The following is an 18,491-nucleotide window of genomic DNA, read 5'->3' as shown; positions in this document are numbered from 1 at the left end:
TTGTAGGTCAATGTGAAATCGTGTGATTGTTTAAATGGTGGGTCATGTGTGACAAATATACATTTCCCATCTGGAAGTGGAAAATACCTGTGTGTCTGTCTGCCTGGTTTTGAAGGTGACCTCTGTCAAGTGAATTTTGATTATTGTAAATCTAATCCCTGTGGTATTGGCAGATGTGTTGATGGGATAAACAGCTACTACTGTGAATGCACACCTGGGCTGCAGGGTAAATTATTATTTTTCTTTTTTTAGTAGATAAATGACATTTTCTAATTGTTTTTTACTTGTTTTTATTTTACTTGTATAGATTGAAATTAATTTGTTGTGATAATATGAAGAAGTATTATACTCTTGTGATATAATACCACGTACTACATTATTCAGCGACTTTAATATTTTTCTTGTATCTGTGTGCATAATCTTGGCCATATGACACTATTCTATCAGAAAAACTGTTAAGCTGTGAGTCTCGCCCCAGCTGACTCAATCTGTAAACCCAAGTCATAATGCTTCTGACATTAATAATTTGTTCACTGGCCACTCCAGAGTGAAGAGGCTGACCTAATAAAGCTGATCTATATTGGGTTTAAATTTTCTTCTGTGAATCAGTTGCTGTGATATTTGAAAGAAACAAAAGCATTCTGCCAAATTATTCTCTCATTCACACCTTCACCAGTCCACTGAAGTCAGTGAAACAGCATGTGTATAACTGAGGGCACAATTTGACCCCAAACAAATACAGTTACTTGCTGAGCATAAGTAGGTATAGGAAATCAAAGGATTTAGGGGAAGATCTTGCAACCTAACTAGAAGTCCCGGAGTCAGTGGAACAACTGCATTTCCACTGTGCAAAGGAGCAGGATGCAGGGATTCCATGCAGGAGGTCTGTATACTCTGCAGCTTGTGGGGCACAGCGCGGGCATCCCTGTGCTTCAGCATGGAGGAATGGTTTATAAGTTTGGCAGTGGATCCCCCAAGTCAGACCTCGGGATCCATCCAGAAATCACCATCCAGTTCTATCTCCCTTTAAAAAGGATGTGCAGAACATGCACTTGTTTATCTGTGCTCATATTTTTTATTCATTTCAAACACAACACAGGTAATCCTTTTTATGTTTTTTAATGATAAGAATGATGAGTCACTCTGACTATATTATAACAAGTGATTTATATTGTGGCTGATAATGTCTACGAAGAGCAAATGATCTCATACTTTCTTCCCCAATTCAGCATTGCCGTTAAGCACATAAATAGTGGGTTTGACTTCATTGGGACCATAGACACGCTTAAAGTTAAGCACATGCTTAAGTGCTTTGCTGAATTGTAGTCCACAAAACCCTCCCTCTATGCATATTCTACAATAAGGAAAATATTCACTATTTAATGGAAATATGGTTTAACGGCAGACCTGCAGAATTTGTGCAGTTTGTACTTATATATGTGGAACTTGTTTTCTATTTCACTGCCCACGTAAGTTCCACTTTATTTAAATGTACAGCCAAAGTTAAGTAAAGTGATACTCTAAATGTCTGTATTTCAATTTAGGAAGAGACTGCCAAGAAGATATTGATGAATGTGCATCCAAGCCTTGCTTCCCTGGGGTATTTTGCTTCAATACTTTTGGTTCCTATTATTGTGGTCCATGCCCAAAAGGTCTACATGGAGATGGGGAGATATGCCATGGTAAAATAACCTTTCCCTGTAATACTGCAATCACCTTACATTAGGAGTCTTTGGTCTGTTGCATATTTCAAACAATAACATATTCGAGAGCTGACAGATATCTTGTATACTTTTCATCAAAATGTATTTTTGCTAAGTCAGATATTAGGTTTATAATTCCCCTACTGTTATGTGACAGTAGACAGAGAGAGCAGATACCCAGCTGGTGAAAATCAAAGTAGCTCTGTTTAATTCATTGGAACGACACCAGTTTTCACCAGCCCATTTATCTAGGAAATGCTTCTTCAGATGTTTAGAAATAGGAATTGTAAATATTTTGCAGATATTTAATATTATAGAATGGATACTTCCCATTAACATGCAGTGTTTGGTTACCATGTGCATTTATTGACCAAATATCCTAATTATTTTTTAAGAAATCTAATTACATTTAGTCAAATCAAACAAATGACTTGCCAAGGTGCCTGCAAGATTATGTAATATTGCAACTACTGAATAATTCAGGTTTTGGTATGGTTATGTACTTTTTCAAAAACTATGGAGAACCCTTTTCTCCCCACCCCGTTCATCTGACCTTTCAGAATCTTGAGGTATTTTATTTTACTAACATTTTAACTCTGCTATCGTTTTATATGCAGTTGAAACAAAATTGACAAGTGATGTTCCCTCACATCTTTTGGCTCCGGAAAGCTTTGAAGATGTTTATGATGAAAGAGAGGATGACACTGAAGAAATGGGAAGGAATGAGGGTGAAGATTACATTTTTCATGAAGAAAATGGAATTGCTGATGCACATACTGATGAGAATGTATCTGGCAAGTAAAGCTACCAGTCAATTTTATGTTATTCACATGAATTTTTAAGATTAAAAGGAAACAGAATATATGCATTACTTGGGCTGCATTCTTATTCCTGATCTAAAATGTCAATATCAAAACATCACTTAAGATAGCAAAGTCACCTGATTGGTTCTGTAATGAGGGATAGTGTACATGTTGTATTTTGTCTGTGTGCCTGCCTAGTGCTATAAAATAGATAAAATGCGAATAGGGAGGGGACATCTGTTGTGTGAAACAGACAGTGGTTTATGGCATTATACTGAGTGCCATTTTAATTCTTAAACTAAATACATGGGTGAGGAGTATTGCAAATGAACTCTAAATTCTAACCTCCAGAACTCCTTTAACTTTTATACTTGGCATTTCAACTCTGTGCCTTGTCAAGCTACATTCTCAGGAAATTTCCTTTCCACATCTTTTCCCATTAATCCTCTAAAATGTTAGTGGGGAAAGAGATATGCGCCCTTACTGGTGTAACCAAAACCAGATAATTCTTCCTCAACTGCAAATAGCTTGTTTTTCAGCCACAGGAGATATAATAATTACTTTAGCATGCTATTGCCGGAAAATTTCCCCTTGCAAAAGGCCATCTAGTAGTATTCTAGAAGAATTAGGGCCAGATCCTTAGGTCTGGCTGAGTGTTACTTCCCTGCTCCCGGAGAGTACCTGGGGCCAGTTCAGCCACCAGTGTAATTGTAACGGGGTTGGGACTCACCACCGTGGCACCTCCTACTGGTTGTTCCAGGAATTAGCTCAGTTCAGTGGCGCGCCCCCTCCTAGTGGTGTCCCAACCGTTGTCTCGCCCTCGGTTGGCATGTCTGAGCCCTCGTTGCTCACCAACTCACGGTGTCCCCTTCAGGACCACTGCCCTCCGGCAGTGCCCCTCTGTCTTTCCACACCCCCTTCCGGGGGGAAGGGGGGTCAATCAGCAGTCTCCTTGTCCAGCCACCGTAGTCAACCACACACCCCCAAAGTCTAATCCCTCCCATCAGGGATCTGGCGTGGTCTGTACTGGCCGCTCCCTACGGCCAATGGCTAGATGTACTGCAAGGGGGTAGTGGGGGGACCCAGGCCCGCCCTCTACTCTGGGTCCCAACTCAGGGACCCTCTGGCAGCAGCCTCACTGTCCTCCTACTGTCCTCTCATCTGTCCGCTTCCCTGGGCTGCTTCCCCTATGGCCCCTTGCACCCGCTAGGCCCTTCCACTCAGGGCCTGCAGCCTGGCAGGCCTCAGGCTAGAGCTCCCCGAGCCTGGCCAGCTCTGCGCTGTCCACGGTGCTAGTCTCCCAGCTTGGAGATAGACCTGCCCCTCTCAAAGGCCTGGGACAGACTGACTGCTCTCTCCCTGAGCAGGCTTTTATAGGGCTGAGCCTGGCCTTGATTGGCTGTCTCCAACCTGGGCCCTGATTGGCTCCCAGTAAGCCCTTCTCTGATTGGCTGTGCGTCTGCGCTGGCCTGCCGCAGCCCATAATCTCAGGGAGTGGGGCAGCCGCCCCACTACAGTAAGGTAGAGCTGCTGCAGTAGGACTGCTGTGGCATCTGCAAAGGCCCCATACAAGCCATTTTGCCAGCTCAGTTTGGTGCTCTGGCTGTACTCACTTCCACCCCTTTTATGCCATCTCTGACCTTTGAAGGACAAGACGGACTAACAGAAGGTGGCCAGGGGACTAGGAGAAGCTCAGAGAGACTCAGGATCTGGCCCTTTAACTCCATTTGTATTATGAAAAATTCAAATATTCAATTACTAGAAACTGTTTTCAGAACTCTGTGACGATACATTTTACACACGTACACACACTGCATCCCAGGCTATATTATTTAAATCCATGAACAAATCCTTCAGCTTGTAATACCTTAAAATGATTTTCTTAGTCTACTTAATGTTTAATCAAGACAATTTTAACTAACTGAAATCTCAGTTAATTGAAAGGCTTTGAGAGTTCACAGCCAGCAGATGATACTCTGCTGAAACCCTTAGGGTATATCTGCATCGCAATAAAACACCAGCGGCTAGCCCACATCAGCTGACTCAGGCTTGCAGGGCTCTGGCAGCAGGGCTATGAAATTGCAGTGTAGACATTTGGGCTCAGGCTGGAGCCTCTGCTTTGGGACCCTCCCGCCCAAGCCCGAATGTCTACACTGAAATATTATAACCACACAGCCTGAGCCCCATGAGCCTCAGCCAGCGGACACGGGCCATCCCCGGATGTTTTATTGCAGTGTAGACATACCCTGAGTGAGCCTAGCTAGGAACCTATCTAATGCCCATTTGGACCTAATAAACATTTACCACTGTATAGAAAAACAAGGAAAAGAGAAAAATTGGAATATGCAAAAAATTTAAATCAGATGGAATTATCTAGTACAGCGGTCTATTATAAAACACCAATGTACCGTATGCTTGCCAATAATCAGTCTTGGTGCAGAGAATCAGTAATGAATATTATATCAAGACATGCAAGCTAAAGATATGGTGGCAACTCTACTTCCCAGATATAAACCTTGTTGATAAACATAGAATCATAGAATATTATGGTTGGAAGAGACCTCAGGAGGTCATCTAGTCCGATCCCCTGCTCAAAGCAGGACCAACACCAACTAAATCAAACCAGGCCTTAAAAACCTCTAAGGACGGAGACTCCACCACCGCCCTAGGAACCCATTCCAGTGCTTCACCACCCTCCTAGTGAAATAGTGTTTCCTAATATCCAACCTAGACCTCCCCCACTGCAACTTGAGACCATTGCTTCTTGTTCTGTCATCTTCCACCATTGAGAACAGCCGAGCTCCATCCTCTTTGGAACCCCCCTTCAGGTAATTGAAGGCTACTATCAAATCCCCCCTCACTCTTCTCTTCTGCAGACTAAATAACCCCAATTCCCTCAGCCTCTCCTTGTAAGTTATGTGCCCCAACCCCTTAATCATTTTCATTGTCCTCCGCTGGACTCTCTCCAATATGTCCACATCCCTTCTGTAGTGGGGGGACCAAAACTGGATGCAATACTCCAGGTGTGGCCTCACCAGTGCCGAATAGAGGGGAATAATCACTTCCCTTGATCTGCTGCCAATGCTCCTACTAATACAGCCCACTATGCCATTGGCCTTCTTGGCAACAAGGTCACACTGCTGACTTGTATCCAGCTTCTTGTCTGCTGTAATCCCCATGTCCTTTTCTGCAGAACTTCTGCTTAGCCAGTTGGTCCCCAGCCTGTAGCAGTGTATGGAATTCTTCCTTCCTAAGTGAAGAACTCTGCACTTGTCCTTGTTGAACCTCATCAGATTTCTTTTGGCCGAATCCTCCAATTTGTCTAGTTCACTCTGGACCCTATCCCTACCCTCCATCATATCTACCTTCCCCCCCTCCAGCTTAGTGTCATCTGTGAACTTGGTGAGGGTACAATTAATCCCATCATCCAGATCATTAATAAAGATGTTGAAGAAAACCAGCCCCAGGACCGACTCCTGGGGCACTCCGGTTGATACCGGCTGCCAACTAGACATCGAGCCGTTGATCACTACTCATTGAGCCCAACAATCTAGCCAGCTTTCTATCCACCTTATAGTCCATTCATCCAGCCCATACGTCTTTAACTTGCTGGCAAGAATACTGTGGGAGACCGTATCAAAAGCTTTGCTAAAGTCAAGATATATCACATCCACCACTTTCCCCATATTCACAGAGCCAGTTATCTCATCATAGAAGGCAATCAGGTTGGTCAGTCATGACTTGCCCTTGGTGAATCCATGTTAACTGTTCCTGATCACCTTCCTCTCCTCCAAGTGCTTCAAAATAGAGTCTTTGAGGACCTACTCCATGATTTTTCCGGGACTGAAGTGAGGCTGACTGGTCTGTAGTTCCCCGGGTTCTCTTTCTTCCCTTTTTAAAATATGGGCACTATATTTGCCTTTTTCCAATCGCCTGGGACCTCCCCCGATTGCCACGAATTTTCAAAGATAATGGCCAATGGCTCTGCAATCACATCAGCTAACTCCCTCAGCACCCTCGGATGCATTAGATCTGGACCCATGGACTTGTGCATGTCCAGCTTTTCTAAATAGTCCTTAACCTGTTCTTTCACCACTGAGAGCTGCTCACCTACTCCCCATGCTGTGTTGCCCAGTGCAGCAGTCTTACGCAGGACTTTGCTTCACTGAAGTTGATATTCATATTCAGCTTGGTAGCTTTGTAATAGGACTTGCTGAAATATTTGTTTTTGTTTTTGTGTGTTAAAGTTTCTGATGGATTAAAAGCTTAAACTGGTGTGTGGAGGTAGTGTTTTATATTGCAAACATATCAAATAACTTGGAACAATAACAACAAAATCTTTGTGGTGCAGACCAGTTGGAATAATGTAATAACATAGTTGAATAACAAGCAAAAATATAGACATCATTAATCTTTGGATTTTAATAATGTGAAACAACTCTTATTTCATAGCACTTTTTTCATTAAACTATATGATGCCTTTTAAATTATATGGGCATTTTTATGAGTATTACAGGCAACCATTTCCTACGGCTTATGCTATTTCAAAGTAATAACTGTATGTGGCTTTTTAAACTCTGGACTTGGGTTAGCTTGACATATATGTGCAGTGTTATTATAGCAGGCAATCACTTTATCTTAAACTAAACTCTCTGGTCCAGATACTCAGTCCCCAGCAATACAAAGAGGTTGGTAATCCGTCCTAACAGAACAGCTGCTCATTGCCCTGGTGTGTTTGTGTTTGTGTGGGAGGAATCCCTGGTTGTATGCCAGAGCTGTTCTATTCTAACCTTCCCAGCAGAGAGGCCATGTCGGGGAGGGCGAGGACATTGTGCTTTGTTGATCCTGGCTGCTTAGGGGCCATTCTTAGGGCTTAAATTCTATTGAGTGTATCTATTCTGGCCTAGCAAGTGTGGATGAAGGGTTCATGAGGCACAGGATATATTTTATCAGATCTGAAGATCCCCACACAAAATGTCTTGTAATATTTCTGTACCTTTTTTCTTCTGTGATGTTTTGTAGGTTATCAACAGTCCATTGAGAGAGTTCCTAATGCCACAAGCTTTACTCCGAGTCCTACAGATGTTGTCGAAAGTTTTATTTCTGTGCAAAGAGCCAGCAGCACCCCCTCAACCTCCACAGTGAAAACAAACACACCGTGGAAGCGAATTAATTCTCAAATAACGACTTTTGACCAGTCTGCGAGTACCAGATACATTGGCCATACCTTCACTGCCATCAGTAACCAGCTAGATAACATAGGAGTAAGCTCTGCTGTAAACACTATAACAACGCCATCTTTTAGGAACAGTCCAGTATTACACGATAAGACAACAATGACACAATCTGAGGCCTACAATCCTTTAGAGACTAGCAAGGACACATTGCTTAGCAGCAAAATGAACATACCCTCCATAATGAGCAGAGTATTAAAAGGAGGAAATAGTCACAAAGTTCAACACCCATCGGTCAAGCATAAGGATAGTCTTTTACGGTCTGGTTTTGTTGCAATCACTGACCCACCAAAAGTGCCTGGCACAGATATGGAATCAGATGCAACAGCAGTGCCTAAGGCATTAACTTGTGCTGATTTACCTTGTTTTCCTGGAGTTCTCTGTGAACCAAGCCATGATGGAAGTTTCAAATGCGGTCGTTGTCCTTATGGTTATTATGGAGATGGTGTCTCTTGCAGAGGTATTGCTGATAATTATACTAAATGTTTTCCAATGACATTTTTGTAATTTTAAAAAAAGGTATTGTTACTGTATAATGGCTGGAAAGAAAATAGCTTTAAATTGTCCATTATTTCACTATTAAAAATGATACAGCTTGAATTTCACACCAAGACGTTCAGTTGTATGAATGCATTTTTAAAAAAAATGTTTGTTCAGTGTCCATTAGCTTCCATGCTTAATGTCAAGGGTCTTAGCTGATTCAATGCGACGTGTTTATAAATAATCATGTTAGGCAAGACTTCATTATGATAAAGTGCTGCTGTCATTTTCCTTATTCCTCTGCTCTTATTTCTCTTATTTCTCTTATTGTCTTGCAGCAATATGTAGGCATGCATGTGGTAAAAACATGGAGTGCGTGGCACCCAATATTTGCAAATGCAAACGTGGCTACTCTGGTTATAACTGTCAGAGTGGTGAGTATAGTACATTGAATTTACCCCATCTAACTAGTATGTGCTAATGAAAGTATCTAAAAATCATGTGTTGATTTTGCACAGCTGTATGTCAACCTGACTGTAAAAACCATGGCAAATGCACGAAGCCCAATGTCTGTGAATGTCCCCCAGGATACAGTGGATCAACCTGTGAGGAAGGTAATTGGGCTGTCTCCTTAAAATTATAATCATAGAGTCCAAAAAAGTTGTGCCCTGATTGACTGTCACTACTGTGAGTATTCATCCTGACAGGGGGAGGGATGTCTGTTGGTTTACACAATTCCTAGAACTATCATAGAAATGAAATCATAGAAACGTAGGACTGGAATGGACCTTGATAGGTAATCTAGTTCAGTCCCCTGCACTGAGGCAGGATTAAGTATTATCCCCTGACAGGTGTTTGTCTAACCTGTTCTGAAAAACCTGAGGGAGATTCCAGTCTCCCTAGGTAATTTGTTTGAGTGTTGCACTACCCTGACAGTTAGGAAATTTTTCCTAATGTGTAACCTAAATCTCCAGCTGCAGTCTAAGCCCATTAACTTCTTGTCCTGTCCTCGGTGGTTAAGGAGAACAATTGATCACCCTCCTCTTTTTAACAACCTTTTACATATTTGAAGACTTTTATCATGTCATAATAAAATGTATGTATAAACTGTATCATTAAAGTATCTTTCATAATATTGAAATCTCCACGAAGATTGTATGTGGTGAGATGTTCCTAAATTTAGTGAGCTGTAAAGGCCAAAAGAATTTTGGTTTTCATTTTTATTTATGACATCAGTACATTTGGATGCTATATTATATCTACACATACATATATACACACATGCATAAAGATTAAACCCCATTCTCTCATGTCCTTAAAATATACGAATTAGCAAACTAAAAATTGATGGTGGGCGTTTGTACACCCATCTGTGTACAGAGTGCCAAGTGCAGAAACCAGGGTTAATATTTTCATTTGAAATTGGACGTGGTTCTCAGGCCTGTCACTCTCCCCACTATGCACAATTAGTAATTTTTGATAAAATGACGACCAGTCCCTGTGCCCTCAGTCGCACAGATGGCTCCCATTGAAGACAGTGGGCCAAGTTAATTGCTGACATGCACAGGTGTACCTCTATTGATTTCAGTGGAGCTGTGCCCACTCATACTTGCAGCAGATTTGGCCCATAACAACCTGCATGTGCTCATCAGGCAGAATTTGGCCTTTTCTGCACTTCATCACTGTGGAAAGAAGGAGGTACTCCATTGTCATTATTTCATCAACGGGTCTTCAGTTTATTTCCAGTTCTTTTTGCTGATACAAATGTTACCTTTAGTTATCACTAAAAGATAACCAATTTTAATAGATATTTTTAGAGCTGACTTCTTGAACAACATAATTCTGTATCTACAGCACATTGTAACCCACTGTGTCAACATGGAGGCACATGCTTGGCCAGAAATCTCTGCACTTGCCCTTATGGTTTTGTGGGACCCAGGTGTGAAACAAGTAAGCAAACGAAAATGTAGAAATCAAGAATACAGTAACTTTTATTCCCCTGCACTGGGATTTATTAAAACGAACAATGCTTTACATTTCTGATGCACTGTATCTGCTGTTAGCAAATAGTAAAATCCAAGATGACTGTTTGAAGGCTACTAGAACTGGGGCTTACTAGCATCAATTAAATAATGTTTGTACAGCACTTTGAAAATGTATATATGTGCTAAATAATGTATTATTATTATGATTAGTTGCTCAGGGAGATGGATTTAGAGTTGAGGTTAGGACATTATCCAGAACGAGTGTAATTTTTGGCATCTGGTTACTGTTTCTAGATTCCTAACATGACCCTTCCTTTAGCTGTTGGGATGGTCCTCATTCTGAGGTTGATAGTAGTAAATGCTAGGTCAGTGGTGTGTAAGATCACTGAGCATAACAGCACATTAATGGACTGATCCTCTGACCTGGAATGCAAAATGGAGACCTTTGTTGGGTATTACAGCTGGCCAGTTTGAACAGTTTAGTCCCAAGTGAGATACTGTGTTTCACATTAGTTATATCTGGCCTTAGATGCTCCAAGTGTTCGAACCAGAATTTTGGTTAATTTGCACACAAGTCGTTACTCACTGAAATGTCCGTGCTTAGAAATCAGAAATTCTACTGGGCTATCGCCCACCTCAACACGCCAACGAATTTGCCTGTGGACTAGGTAAATTCCTCTCTTTGTTGCTCTTGGAATCCTCAGGTCTGTTGATCCTTTTGGTTTTCAATTGCCATGTTCATAATTACTGCTCTTGGGGGATTATAAGATCCCAGAAGAAGGAACTGTGTCTTGAAGCGCTGACTTGTGTGCTCTGCAGCCATGACTACTCCTAAAAGGCTCCTCCTTCCCAGAAGTATCAGGTCTCTAGAGAGTTTAAGTCTGAACTCTGAGAAATGAAAAGGAAGAAAAGAGACCGTAGTGAAGTATCTTGAAGTTAGCATTTATTCAGGAAACCATCACTTGATGTTGTTGTACCATTTGTTGCTCAGTCTTGAACCTTCCTTTTTCTAAGCATGTACTTAGAAAGGTGATTATTAGACAAATCTAGGCCAGGAGCATCTGTTCAGAGTGGGACTTTTTTTGACATCTTCCAATCTGGTGTCAAACTCCTATATGGCATTGAGACAGGATTCAGCTTAAATGAAGCCACAAGTGATGGATTGGTGTGTAACTCCCATTAGTATCAATACAATATACATGCTCATATCTGGGGAAGAACTGAGAAATCAATGAGGTTTCTCACAGACATAAAATTATAACAAGCTCTTTTGTACTGTTTTCTCAGCTTATGGTTTTTTTTTTCTGATTTTCTGGATTATAGTGGTTTGCAACAGACACTGTGAAAATGGTGGTGAATGTCTCACTCCAGATGTCTGCCAGTGTAAAGCTGGCTGGTATGGACCTACATGCAATACAGGTAAAATTGGTTATTCTCCAAAGGGAACTGCTTTGCAAAAGTTCCACACTCGGGGGCCTACCAGAAGCAGAAGGGATTCCCATTGCTCAACCTTCTGAACCATTTGGCTCAAGCAGGGGGCAGGAGCTGCTGCTACTGCTGTGGAATCCTAGCGACCCCATGTGCCTCCAACCGTTAGTTCATTTCTTAGCACAGCCTGCGGAACTTTGCAGGGAATGGCATTTCAGTTCTTTCACCTGCTGTCTTTTAGATTCATTGTAATCACATTAATCATTAACACCCTGTACTTGCAGTAAAAGCAAGCTATTTCATCACCCATATGTGGCGATGCAGTTCTGTGTGGCTTTCATTGCTTTGTTTTTCCTTCTGCTGTTCTGCAGCGATGTGTGACCCCGTATGCCTCAATGGTGGCTCCTGTACTAAGCCAAATGTTTGCCTCTGTCCAAATGGATTCTTTGGTGCCCAGTGTCAGAATGGTAATAATTTTTCTCTTACTTTTCTTTTTTGGGAAGACACTGAGGAAAATGTCTCCCTCTAAAAGGACACTTTCAGGATTTTAAAAACTCTCAGTAAAGTAACATAGGGGAAAGACAGAGATTTCCTTAACATTTCATTGTTTATACTGGCCAGATTGTGGCTGGCCCCTTGTGTGAATGTCCAAGGAGGGAGGATGCATGGAACTTTGCTTGCCCTGCGCCTTTGCACCCATACAAAAGCCAGTCACAATTGTACAAAGGACTGTTGGCTGTGGGGTATGACTGGGCCCTTAGCTAGCTAGCCTGCACACTGCTATCAGTAAGGCTAAGATTTTGTCATGGATATTTTTATTAGAAGTCCGGACAGATCACGGGCAATAAAGAAAAATTCACAGAAGCCTGTGACTTGTCCCTGACTTTTACTAAAAATATCAGTGACAAAATGGGCAGCTCTGGGCAGCTGTGGGGGCCGGCTGGGAGCTCTGGCGGGCCCCACCACCTGTTGGGACTCAGAAGTCCAGGGTCCCCCTCCACCTGCGTCACAGAGCTGCAGGGTCCCTGCTGCCCAAGGCGGCTGGGAACTGCGGGGAGGGTGAAGGGGGGGCAAGCCAGGAGCTACGAGTTCACCCCTCCTATGGTGGCTTGAGCCCCCTGCTGCCTGCGGTGGCCAGGAGCTCTGGGGTCACCCTGCTGCCCACAGGAGCCGGGAGCTGTGGGGTCTCCCTGGCCCGTGGCAACCAGGAGCTGTGGGGTCCTCTGTCACACAAGTTGGCTCAGACCTCGGGGGGCCCCCACCACCGCGGGCAGCGGGTACCCTGCAGCTCCCAGCCACGGTGGACAGCAGCGGGACCCTGCAGCTCCCTGCCGCTGCGGGCTGAAGTCATGGACATCTTTGGAAGTCACAGATTCCTTGACTTCCACAACCTTCATGACAAAATCGTCGCCTTGGCTATCAGGGATACTAGCGTGTATAGCATCCTGCAGTGCAGCTGCGAGCCCTGAGCCATCCTACCCTGTGCTTGTAGAATGGGTCCTGTATCTGCTACAGAATAGGCACTGCTCCATGTCAATATGGCTCCTGCCAGACAGGCAGGACTTTGCTAAATATAAATATCCTAGAAAGATTCCTAATAGATGTGCATCTTAACAGTGGTTACAATCTATTTTGTTAGGATAGTATGCAATATAAGAAGGAGAAAAAGCTATTCCTTCCTATAGTATACAATGCTTGAAGTTATGCCTTATTCTCACATTTGTATCTTTTAGCTGTTTGCTACCCTCCCTGTAAGAATGGTGGCCACTGCATGAGAAATAATGTGTGCACCTGTCCTGATGGGTACACTGGCAGAAGATGTGAAAAAAGTAAGACAACATCAAAATGCGTCCAGGATTCAGAAGCAATTGGTGAAATGCTCTCAGGTTCATTATTTGTACTAATCAGTAAATGATATTTAATTTAAGGTATCTGTGACCCAATGTGCATGAATGGAGGCAGATGTGTGGGGCCAAACATTTGCTCTTGCCCCTCAGGGTGGAGAGGAAAACGATGTAATACACGTAAGTATCTTATAACTAACATGCTAAAATGTATTAAAGAAAATATTTGGCTAAATAATGTAACTGACAGTTTTGTCCAGCAAAAGACATGAAGATAGTACCAAACAGCTTGTGGGGTGGAGTCGGGGGATGGGACACTTTTTCCTCTGACTACAGACCCACATCAAAATGCAGGATGTGATATCTGTACTACTGAGCCAAAGCCATGGAGGTTTCAGTTTAAACCATGAAAACAGGACATACTTTCTGTTTGAGAGTAGCATGTAATGTTTTTTTCTTCTATTTCAATTATTGTCGACATTAAAAGCCCCATGTTTCCAGTGCTTACACCCAAAGTATGTCTGTAAGAGCCTTTTCAGAGAGTTCCAGTTCTGGCCCTAATCCTGATTTCATTGACAGCAGAGTAAATCAGGAGGAACTTCATTTAAATCAATAGGAATTACATTGATATGAAAGCAAAATCCAGCCCTAAATATCTTTTCTTTCAGAAACACACATCATTAAACACATATTTGTACTTCCATGTATACATTAATTCTCTTAATATTTTCTGCTCTTAAAAATATCAGGACAAATTCAGCCTCTATTACACCTACACAACCCTTTTGACTTTAACGGGGTCAAGTCAGCAGGGAATTTAGTTTAAAAGTTCTTTTGTATTGGGCAAAGCATCTCTTAAAAAAACCCTGACATTTTCTTTTTGTCCACACAGCTAAAACTCCTGTCTAAACCCTAAGTATCTCAAATCTTTACAACTGTAACCTGTTCTTCTGTGGCTTACCTGGCACTCACCTTGTCCCACTTCTAGTTAATTCAAATTGCAGCTAAGAGAATCCTCATTGCTCCTTGTTCTGACCACCTGATCACCTCTTCAGATCCCTTGGCTGTGTTGTTCCTCCCGCCCCAAATTTCAAGCTTGTTGAACTTGTCTTCACCTTCCAGGCTGTTCATTGCTCTGCTTCTCTCTCCTTATATGTTTTTGACTCTATCACATTGCCCCTTGTGCTTACATAAAGCCCTGGCAAGCTTTGTTAAAGTTTTTTGAAGTTGGGCTCAAATTCTGTAACCTCTTGTACATTTGAAAACCTTGAGATTTTATCTCTCAGTGCATTACTCCTTCTCTGTCAATGATGCCAGAATTGATTGTCCACTTATCTACTTCCCTCATAATGGTCTTTGCACCTTCCCCCCTGCTGGCTCTTATGTATAGAACACCCTTCTTGAACTGATCCATAAAGCCACTGAATTTCTTCTTCAAAACCCCCATCTTCCAGGGTGCCTACTAGAATTTGGCCATCTGGTAAGGGACAGGTTGAAAGCAGCTGCATATTGGTGATGTGGAGTGTTCTTTTATTTTTAAAGTGTATACTATTTTATAACCATTAAATACCATATATGTTAAAAATGGTATGTGCTTTGACTATATTCCTTTTCCCTGCCCTCTCTATACTGCTTGTCTTCTTAGGCTACACCTTTACTATGAACTAAGGGTGTGATTCCCCTGTTTGTGTACACACCTCGCACTAGTTCTCATTGAGCTAACACGAGTGCAAGTATCAGTCTAGCCTCAGTAGTAGTTTTAGCAGCAGCGGAGATATGGCTGACCTATGCCAAGTACATACCCACCAATTTCATGCTAGTTTGTACTCAGCACAGCTCAGTCATGTCTCCACTGCCACTAACAGTGCTACTGAGGCTTCACTGCTATTTATACTCGCGCGAGCTCAATAAAAACTAGCACGAGGATGTGTACACAAGCAGGGGAATGACACCTTTAGCTCATAGTGTAGACATAGCCTTAGATTGTGAGCTTCTCAGGGATGAGCTGGCGTCTTCCGGGATGTGTGTGTGTGGGGGGGGGGAGGTCAGCACTCCACACATTATGGGCAGTATTGGAGTGCAATAATTTAACATATTTTTTGGGGGGGGGGGGATGAAGCTATTTGTCTTCAGAAATGTAAGAATGGCGGAGAATGTATCGGACCAAGCATGTGTCATTGCCTTCCACAGTGGGAAGGGGTTCAGTGTCAAACACGTAAGTCTGATATGATTTTTAACTCTTAAAAAAAAAGACATTGATGTTGCTTCAACAAAGTTAAAGACTGTTAAGTGTACAGACATACATCAGACCCTTGACTCTGTCTTCATTTGATTTTGCATTTTCGCCCCAGTGTTGACGCAGAAGTGGGATGAAGCCTAGAGGTGGCTGTGTACCATTTTGCAGCCCAACAGTAGCTGGAGGTGGCCGGGGAGCATTGCAGTCCTTGGTGATCTGCTCCACACACTGCTGCAACAACCCTTAGGGGCCATAGCAATAGCTCTGAACAGTCAGATCACAGTGTGCTCTGGCCAAGCCCCAGCCATGCCCCCTTCCCTCTCTCAGTTATGCCCCAAGTATGTATCTACCATGAGGGCTGTGAAGGGAGGTCACATTGGGCCATTCTGCTGGCCCTATAGCACCATGGAATCCCCCTTACACTGGGTGTATTCCTCAGTGAAGAGATCTATTGGGCTTATGGCCCCTGTCTGTCAGCAGAGTGCATACACAGAGGTCATGGCATAACCCAGTATTGTGGCCATTTTCTTTACAAAGCAGTTACCTTGTTTTTGAGATTAAAGCCATATACCTTTGCATATTTCAGCTGTGTGCAGTCAGAAATGTCTCTTTGGTGGTAGGTGTGTGCTGCCTAATGTGTGCTCTTGTCGTCCTGGTTATACTGGAGTCATCTGTGCAAAGAAACTACAGGTAATTACATTATGAGTACACAATATAATAAAGGAACGGGGGCAAAAGAAATGGAAAAACTGCTGTGGTTTTGGTTTCACAAAAACTTGTTTTGTAACTTGTTTGAAAGCCACATTTTGTTTTTCAAAACTAAAAAGATTGGTAATTCAAATCCAGGTTCCCTTTTCACCAAAGAATCTAATTTGGGGTGGGAGTTGTTAGCTAATTACTAGGGATGGGCCAAAGCATTTATCAGTTGATGTGAGAATTCATACAACTTTTTGAAAATGTAAAGCTCTATTTGTGTGAAGTATAGTTATTTTGTTGGATTTTAATGCCTGTAATGCAAATTTTTGAAGGGAGCTTAATTAATATATCAGTACCTGATTATAAAAAATTCAGTGCCCATAAACAAATTTGATACAAAGATCCACTTTATGGACATCTTGAAAGGTTTCATCTATTATTAAATTTTGTATAGATTGTGTAAATAGATTATTTGGTCTGAGTAATAAAGGTTTTCTATTCAATACCAACAATACAGTATATACCATTGCAAAGATTATTTGCTTCCAAGTATCCTTCTCTCTATTTTTGGGAAGGTAGCTTATTTTTCAAAAAACTAAACAAGCTTTATGGATCAGTATTCAATATTCCATTTCTGAGTGGCTTGGGAAGGCAAATATTCATTGGAAACTGCTTGTTAAAGTTTATGATGAAAGCACAGAGTGTTCTGAGTAGCCACCAATTTCTGAGTACACTAAAATCTTTTATTTTTCCCAAGGTACAGAGACATCATGGTTGAAGAAAATCAAGTACATGGATTACAAAACCATGCTGTATGGACTAAGAGGCACATGAAACTAGAAAGAGGCTTTGAAGGCAATAAGGAATGAAGTTTATTTAAACAAAGGGAGTGATATCCTGAAGCATGCCTTTAAAGTATTCATTATGATTTTAAAGCCAAGGACATTAATTTTTAAACAGTGGTAGAACAATAACATACTAAGAGCAGAAATGTAATAATCTGTTGTAAAGCCTCATTTTATTGCTACCTCACACTCAGAAACCACAGCCTCTGACTCTCTATTGGACTTTTAGGTATTGAAGATGATACAAACACCAGATCCCTGGTCAGCTAATATCTGGAGAAGTAGTCATTGGAGCAGTGATTTGTAGTGAATGTCCTTCCTTGGGACCTAATCTAAACATCTCCTAGCAGCAGGAAGGCATCACCTGACAGGATCAGGTCCTGAAATATAGCATTTTGTTTTCACATACTGATTTTAAAGAGCAAGTTCTGTTGGTTTAAGAATCCCCTGCCTGTAATCAACAGGTGAAAAAGGGTTTAGGTTCCTATTGCATTATTCACACATGCAATAGTGTCTCGAGAATATTGATGAACTCAACATCCATTTCTAATTATATTTAATGTGAAACTGTTATGTTAGGGGAGGTTGAAACAGTTCAGTGCTTACATCTGACTGCACCTATGCCTCTGTGCATGGTCATCATTTCAAAATATCTATGAGAGAATGTAATTGCCATAAACATAAACAATGGGCTTTTCAGAGAAATGTTTTTAAAAGTTAATGATAAGTGAAAATACTATATATTAAAGTAAAAGAATCTTCTCAACTCAGCAATTTTCCTCAGGTTATCTATAATTTATAGATATAAGTTATCTATCAGCCCTTTTAGGAAACAAGGACTGTAACTAAAGAGCCATGATCATCTTAAAAAAAAAATCACAAATAAACATTTTTACAGAGTTTAATTTAAGAATTGATGGCTCTCCATGTGGAAACATTTATGTATCTATCTCGCGTACATGGCTATAATCCACATCAAGTTATTTCTGACTTTATTCATTTGTTCCACACCTAGTGTCCAGTCCCAGTGCTGGCCTCTGCATAGCCTATGACTGCAGGCTCTCCTCTGCTAATTTGAAGGATCTAAAAATGACTGTCAGTTTTCCTTCAAAAAGAAAAGTTTCCAGTCCTTTCCCTTGTGAAGGCCCTGATCTGTCCCTATATGAACCGGTGGCCAGACCAGGACAATGGGACATGAGGTGGTTTCGATATCAGCATACTCATAGGCTGAAGAGTC

At 41.8% G+C, this 18,491-nt stretch overlaps 1 protein-coding gene across 2 annotated transcripts in view; it reads left to right on the top strand.

The window, feature by feature from the left end:
- Positions 1–18,023, top strand: part of VWDE (von Willebrand factor D and EGF domains) — a 67,052-nt gene extending 49,029 nt beyond the window's left edge. Inside the window, exons 18-31 of one of the 2 annotated variants that reach the window (XM_024101353.3) lie at positions 7–226; positions 1,545–1,682; positions 2,321–2,497; positions 7,529–8,200; positions 8,559–8,654; positions 8,739–8,834; positions 10,075–10,170; positions 11,529–11,624; positions 12,005–12,100; positions 13,367–13,462; positions 13,562–13,657; positions 15,597–15,692; positions 16,300–16,403; positions 17,167–18,023. In XM_024101353.3, coding sequence (XP_023957121.2) covers positions 7–226; positions 1,545–1,682; positions 2,321–2,497; positions 7,529–8,200; positions 8,559–8,654; positions 8,739–8,834; positions 10,075–10,170; positions 11,529–11,624; positions 12,005–12,100; positions 13,367–13,462; positions 13,562–13,657; positions 15,597–15,692; positions 16,300–16,403; positions 17,167–17,187 — 2,100 coding nt within the window. In that variant the 3' untranslated portion in view covers positions 17,188–18,023. The remainder of the gene's footprint in view (positions 1–6; positions 227–1,544; positions 1,683–2,320; positions 2,498–7,528; positions 8,201–8,558; positions 8,655–8,738; positions 8,835–10,074; positions 10,171–11,528; positions 11,625–12,004; positions 12,101–13,366; positions 13,463–13,561; positions 13,658–15,596; positions 15,693–16,299; positions 16,404–17,166) is intronic. The other variant, XM_024101352.3, reaches the window with a different exon arrangement.
- Positions 18,024–18,491: the final 468 nt, after the last annotated feature.

This window comes from Chrysemys picta, chromosome 2, assembly GCF_011386835.1.
Source record: "Chrysemys picta bellii isolate R12L10 chromosome 2, ASM1138683v2, whole genome shotgun sequence".
In the NCBI taxonomy this organism is placed as follows: domain Eukaryota; kingdom Metazoa; phylum Chordata; order Testudines; family Emydidae; genus Chrysemys; species Chrysemys picta.
This window is presented reverse-complemented; position numbering and strand designations above follow the sequence as displayed.